The sequence below is a fragment of the Leiobunum rupestre genome, chromosome 1 (genome assembly GCF_980474605.1).
Source record: "Leiobunum rupestre chromosome 1, qqLeiRupe1.1.hap1, whole genome shotgun sequence".
Classification (NCBI taxonomy): Eukaryota; Metazoa; Arthropoda; class Arachnida; order Opiliones; family Sclerosomatidae; genus Leiobunum; species Leiobunum rupestre.
Genome location: NC_143384.1, coordinates 83837504 through 83844968, shown reverse-complemented (window position 1 = coordinate 83844968; position 7465 = coordinate 83837504). Strand labels below are relative to the sequence as shown.

The 7465-nt window shown below is 35.5% G+C and overlaps 1 protein-coding gene across 1 annotated transcript; it reads left to right on the top strand.

Moving 5' to 3' along the window:
- The first annotated feature begins 6570 nt into the window (after positions 1 to 6570).
- On the top strand, positions 6571 to 7206 carry LOC149968605 (uncharacterized). The gene has a single exon (XM_090167850.1). The coding sequence runs from the start codon at positions 6571 to 6573 to the stop codon at positions 7204 to 7206; it is 636 nt and encodes a 211-aa protein (XP_090023976.1).
- Positions 7207 to 7465: the final 259 nt, after the last annotated feature.

Below are 7465 nucleotides of genomic sequence, written 5' to 3'. Positions count from 1 at the left end.
TGAGGCCCGCCGCCCCACAGCAGGCTACCCAATCCGCCGAGGCGGCTAGTTTAAATGGACCCTCTCCGTTAGCCTCAGTCGAAGCTCAGTTTCCAGCCAAACCTGGCCAAAGTCGGAGGTGGAGATGGGACCATTTGATCAGAGCTAACATCTCCCAGTGCGCCACCACCCTTATGGGTTACAAGAGCCGGACCCCGACTCCCCGGTAAAGCCACCAGTTATTGCACACTCCGACCCCTTGAGGGCCTTAATGTTTTTAGAGGGGGGGTAGTTTAATTTAGTTACAAAATAACAGGGGCGCCAAAAATCCCCCTCGCCCGGGTGAAAAATATTTCTTGAGCCGGCCCTGCTCGGGATCTGTATATTTTTAACCTCTTCCATAAATGAAAAAGTTTCTTCAACGTCCTTCTCCTCTATGTTCTGCTCTACTACACTTTTAAAACAGTTGGGTTAAATATTTTGGGTTTTAGTTTTAACCCAAAAATGGCTAAAATTGACTAGTTTTGGGTTATGGTTTTTCTTACATTTTGTTCTGGGTCAAAAAATTGATTCGAAATATCTAACCCAAAATCTTGGTTATTTTTTAAACCCATTCAGGGTGGTTATTAACAAATTTTGGGTCACATGTTCTTACAAACCAAAATTGAGTTACAAAATTCGCGGGAAAATTAATTATGACGTCACTATCGTAACGATGCGTCAGTAAGTCGCGCGACGCCATATTTTTCGCGCGAAAGCAACGTTTTTTCGAGTGAGTGAATGTTGATTTCATTCTTTTTACCTTTTCAATTAGCCTTTTCGGCTTAAATAGCGCCACCAAGTGGCTAACTAGAGAAGCTACCCAAATTGCTGGATTTTCGTCTGCTACGGTCGTCTACTTAACGTTACGCAAAGGCTAAACGTTTTAAAACATTCTTGACGTATAATTATCGCCGTCGTTCGGTTGAATTATGAAATTAGTATAGGGTCATTCCATGACAAAACGACCTAGTTTTTTTTAATTTTAACACCCGACCCCTTTCGATTTCGCCAAAATTTTGTATACAAGGTTTTTTGGGCCTAGGAAAACGATTTTGACCGTTTCATAACGATCGGTTCAGCCGTTTACGAGATACAGCATACGCGTTTTTTCAAAAGTTCGCCTTGACCCCCTAAATGTTTTCTAGTATATCTTATGACATAATTATCGCAAAATCACATGTAATACCTCATTTTAAAGACAATGCGCACCCTAATATGAATATTTAATCAGAGTTGTCATTTGACGTAAATGTCATTAAAATCTGGGCCTTTAAATAATTTGACCTTTGACCTTGCCCAGACACCTCAGTCGTAGGTCAACGATTTTAGCATTTTTAAAATTCCCACTATCGAATACATAATAATCACTCAAAATCTCAAAGTGATATTTGTAGTTTTCGAGATATTAATTTTTGAAATTTACCCCACCACACACAAAATGAAATACCAAAACCATTTATTTTTATAGTTTACACACCAATTAATTTTTTATTTACACAAAACAGCTTAAACTTCTTTATACATGGAAAAGGCTTTGGTAATTTTATTTTTATCGTGTTCTTTGATTTGATAGCCTTTCGAATTTGGTAAACCTACAAGAATTTCAATTGCACATAGAACATTTTCACTTGACACCCAACTGCTATCGATCCTTCTGGGCCATGTGTATTTGTCCGAAATACCAGGGGGACGCAAAAAGTTTACAAAGAAGTCTCCAAACTCTTCTGATACTTCCTCAATTAATCCAACGTAAAGTTGGCCTTTGTAGACGCTGGCTACCAAATTTCCCACTTTAAAGTTTTCAGCCTCTTGATTTCGAGTATCTGACAATTCTAAAGTCTAAACCTTAACTGTGGTTAGCGAATCGTCATTAGATAACGGAGAAACCATGATTTCATTTAACGATTTCGGAACGAATTTATGAAACCCTCAAGTTCCTTTTACTGTTATGGCTTTAGAAAACCTTTCTTTTAAAAGTTCCTTTTGTCGCTCAATTTCTTCGTTTTTAACATAGATGAACTTGATATTTTCGAAGTTTGATAGGCAGAAATTAAACATATATGTTGGAGTCAAAATCTGTCCAGTCACTGGTCGCTGAAGACTGACTCTTGCTGTTTTACGCTTCACTGTTCCGCCAATTCCGTCACAAGGTCCCTTGCCATGAGATGTGGCAAAAAATGCCATTCAGCGTCCAAACCAAAATCTTGTTTGTGGCAACAGAGATTAGAAAAGTTGTATTTGTTTTTATACTGTCCAGCACTTCCATCCGTAAAATAAATTAGCTTTCTAACATTAGGAACATGTGTTTTTATATTTGGAATTAGATAAGTTAAAAAACTGTGAACAGTATTGGTTGTATGTGTTCTGGTATCACTGATAATACAAAAATTTAAGTGGTTAAGTTCTCCGTTTTCGACTACCCTGAAGTAGATTACGAAGGGATGCACTGTCGCTTGAGAATTGTCCCAATGGAACCCTTGTGCTTCGTCTTGAATTACGAAGGAATAGTTCTCCGCAAAATCACCGAGAACAATTACGTCACCAGGTTTTAGAGTTTTTTTGAGGTTTTTAAGATAATTAGATTGCGACTTAGATGTGTAATGATGACGCGTTAGTTCAAGTAGTTTAATGGCCAAAGAGTCGAAAAAGTTTTCAACACTATCGCTCAAGGTCATGAGCTTTGTGCTGTCAGTTGTCACCCATTGCATGAACTTTATATTTTCAAAATCTTCTAAAAGGTTCGTTAAATATTCATTTTCAAGTAGACCATTTTTCCCAGGACAGTCCTTGCACACCCTCATCATACAATTCCTGTTTTGAGTGTCACACACGGTGAGCGCCATGAAATCGATATCACATTTTAAAGGACAAGGAGACGGTAGAGCTGATATCATTAGCTTGACATTTTGGTGATAGGTGCAGACACACACTGAATGTGTACCTGACGAACCTGCTAATACACACCAAGGTGGTCGTAGATAACAAAATGACGAAAATCCTAACGTCAAATCATGCTCTTCCTTGAATTTGTTATAGAGCTCTCTCAGGTTCAGCAGTACAAGCCTCTTTTGATGATGTTCTTTTTGACCTGTCTCGTGGTTTCTAACTGACACAAACTCCTTTTGTCCAGGTGTCATACGACTGTTATCGTCATTTTCGTAAAATTCAACGACCTTTGATTTAACGTCTTCGGTCAATATTAATCCCTTCGATTGTTTCTCTGGTAGCGAAAGAATTCCTTGACTAGATTTAAGATTCCTGCTTCGTTTGACCATGTATTCTGGTGCTCCAAATTCCTCCATTGTGCGTTGTATTCCAAATGGTGACAAGGTCAGGATCTGAAGCTTTTCGCCGTATGATGTCTTGGAGTTATTGAATTTCTCTCTCAGTTCGTTCAAAATATTCTCATATAATCGATGTTCTTCGAGCTTTCTAAAAACATCGTCCGTAACCATATTATCGTCTGTTTCATCAAGAGAAATTTCCATTGACTCTTCTAATTTGCGTTTCAATGAATTGTTCACAGCGTTTAACTTAGTCCTGCTTAGAATTGTTTTTTGGCGAGATGACAAACCTTCTGTACAAAAGTTAAAAAATATATGTATTTATATATGTATACATATATAAATTCTTTCAAATTGAATATATTTCTTACTTCTTTTAACAGGAGATTCTCCCAAGTTTATTAGAGTTTCGTTAACTGCCACTAAAGCTATAGCTTTGTCGTCTTGCGTCGCATCTCCCGATGAACAAGGTTGACTAAATGAAAAAGAATCGCTTTCTTGTGATTCTTGTGCAGTGTGAACTTCTGAAACGTCCAACTGTATTTGGAGTTCATCCTTTACTTTTTTTCCAGCAGACATAAAACACTGGATGCACAACTTATTTCCAGCGATAACTTCAATTCCTCGTAACTTTAATTTTTTGAACAAATCCAATGAAATAGTTTTTAGTCCACTCTTTCTTTCAGCGTCGTGAGTCCCAAAAGGATTCATACACTTCTTTTGACTCGTTGAATACCTTTTCATAAAAAGTTCTTCATGGTGACGAAATATGTTTCTTATTTTGGACATAGGTATAGCTGTTCGGCTGCTAAGAACTAATTTGTCATCCTCGGACAGATGGTTGTTGATACCAACTGTTTTCGAAAGTGTTTGCAAATGACATTTACTACTGTCTCTCCAAAACGAACAATTTCGATCCATTTCAGGGCTTTGTTCGAGAATATACAGTTAAATAAATTCTATTTCGCTACTCAATTATCGCTGTTAATATATTTAACTACTCAATTATAACTATTATATATTAAAAAGATATTAAAACATTTTTACGTTATTAAAAACGTAATCGATATGACTAAGAGCAATATTGGGTTTTCTTGAGATATCTAGCACATTTCCAATTTAGGGTGCAGTAAGAATATTGAACGCCAGACTATACTAAGGACAAGCAATTTAGTGATGTCTTCTGTCTACAGATAACATGCAAAACTAAAAATAATATGTAAATAACTCAACTTAATTTAAGAATTAGTGTATTTGATATTCTAAACTCAAAATTACCAAAATAATAATATTTTTAATTTATTTAGTAGGTCAACTAGTTTCGTGTATAAAATAGCATTTTCATTAATTTGAGGGGTAAATTTCAAAAATTAATATCTCGAAAACTACAAATATTACTTTGAGATTTTGAGTGATTATTATGTATTCGATAGTGGGAATTTTAAAAATGCTAAAATCGTTGACCTACGACTGAGGTGTCTGGGCAAGGTCAAAGGTCAAATTATTTAAAGGCCCAGATTTTAATGACATTTACGTCAAATGACAACTCTGATTAAATATTCATATTAGGGTGCGCATTGTCTTTAAAATGAGGTATTACATGTGATTTTGCGATAATTATGTCTTAAGATATAGTAGAAAACATTTAGGGGGTCAAGGCGTACTTTTGAAAAAACGCGTATGCTGTATCTCGTAAACGGCTGAACCGATCGTTATGAAACTGTCAAAATCGTTTTCCTAGGCCCAAAAAACCCTGTATACAAAATTTGGGCAAAATCGAAAGGGGTCGGGTGTTCTGTGGCAGGCGTTTTGTCATGGAATGACCCTATAGCTAGGTGTTTGAATTTGTAATTCTAATGAATTAGTAAACGTTTATTGATAAATTCGTTGGTTGATTAGAGGTTTTTTAAACTGAAATGGCAAAGTTTTCAAAGCACAAAGGTAAATTCTTTTGATTGAGTTCAACTGATTTGAAATAGCAAAATAATCTTAGGTATTTATACTTATTAGGTGTTTTTCTAAAGTGAAGAAAGTGGTGTTAATGTTTTATAATCTAAGGGATATTTTGCAATGGATAGTTCTACGCCTTTACCAAAGGAAGGACACAGCGAGGGTTTTACGGTTAATGTTATACCTTTGGAGCTATTTCCTCAGCTTGCTTTCAAAAAGTTAATATTAATAATCAGTACTGTGTGCTTAGTGTTTATTTATTGGTTTTTTTTTAGATTAGAAGCTGGTTTAGTGTTGAAAAATCAAAATAGAAGCGCTGTAAAAACAACTGGAGGAACTTCTTGTTGTGTTCAGGGCTGTAACAGCAATGTAGTCAGAAATCGTTATTTGCATTTTCACTCATTCCCAAGAGATAGTAAACTAAAACAAGCCTGGATTGATAGAGTACTCAGTAAGCCTTCAAAGACAAGTTCAACTCTGTGGAAGCCTACCCCGGCTAGCAGGTTTTGTGGATTGCATTTTAATGTATGTGGAGTGAAGCAGAAAGGGGACTCTATTCCTCGTATATTTCCTTGGAACACATTTCCGGATGGTACAAATATAAAACCCTCCAGGAAAAGTATGAAAAAATTTATATTAGTGTTAAGTATTGAAAATTAAGTAATTATAATTTTTCAGGAAGGCGTCTGTTTAAAGCTGATCAATCAAACACTAAAAAAACCGACCACTATTTTATGCCAGACACAGTGATAATTCCTATAAATGACTAAGAATTATCTTTGTGTGCTACCTTTGAATATTCAGAATCGGATATAAAGAAAAAAAAGAATATGAATCAAATTCATAGTCTCAGTTTACATGAAGGTTAATTTTAGTTTTAAACTAAGGTACAAAATATTATTCGCTCAATTTACATTCTTATTTTACAGATCATTCCTATTGTGCCGTTTATGGACAAGAAAGTAAAGCCACCCAACAAGATGAAATTATTGACAGACTTAATACAGAGATAAAACACTTGAAAGAAACCATTTCATTGTTACATAAGACTGGCTGAGAAGGACAAGACACTATCAGAAAAGGACAAATTATTAGCCAAGCAGGACCAAACATTAGCAGAAAAAGACATGATCTGTTTGAAAAATCAAAACAAATTATTAATATAGACTTGAAAATAACAATTCTTAATGAAACTATAAGGAAAGAAAATTCTAAATGTTTTTATGTAGAAAATGTTCTAAAAATCGAAGACGCCCTTAAATTTTATACTGGATTTCAAAGTAAAGAACGTTTTTTGACCTTTTACAACTTTGTAATGGTGGACTATGATACCGCTTACAATAACTACAAAAATTTAAATTGTCAACCTCCGAAATCAAACCGGAAACGCTCACCCAAAATCAACACTATGAACCAGCTGTTTTTGGTCTTGTCTAGACTACGATGTGGTCTCCTAGAATTTGATCTAGCTTATAGGTCAGGTGTTTCTACTAGTACCATAAGTGGAATATGGAGTTTTTGGATTGCTTATCTGTCAAACAGGCTCGTACAAATTAATATTTGGCCTAGTCGCTCAATAATTGATAAAAGAATGCCTCAGCAATTTAAGGATCTGTATCCAACCACGAGAGTTTTGTTGGACTGCACAGATATATTTATTGAACGTCCATCCGACTATCAAATCCAAGGTGTCACCTACTCCTCTTACAAATCACACAACACCGCCAAAGGATTAGTTGGGATTGCACCGAATGGATGGATATCGTTTGTGTCAGATCTTTATGGTGGAAGCATATCAGATAAGGAGATCACGATCAAATCTAAAGTTTTAAATTTATTGGAACCTACCGACTCATTAATGGCAGATCGGGGCTTTCTTATCGAAGATGAATGTAAACAACTCGGAATAGCCCTAAATATACCACCGTTTTTGGGGGTAAACCCAGCTTAAACGAACAACAAGAAGAAATTACTCGAAAAATAGCTTGTGTAAGAGTGCACGTGGAACGTGTTATTAAACTGGTTAAAGATTATAAATTTTTTAGTGAAAATTTCCCAAATTCAATGTCCGATAAACTAAATGGAATTTGGAAAGTTTGTTGCCATTTGGTAAATTATACTGGTAACCCTTTACTAGAACGAAAAGTGTTATCTGATACCTTAACAACAATAAAATAAGCTTTTTAAGTTTTATCTTTTCACTTTAATTT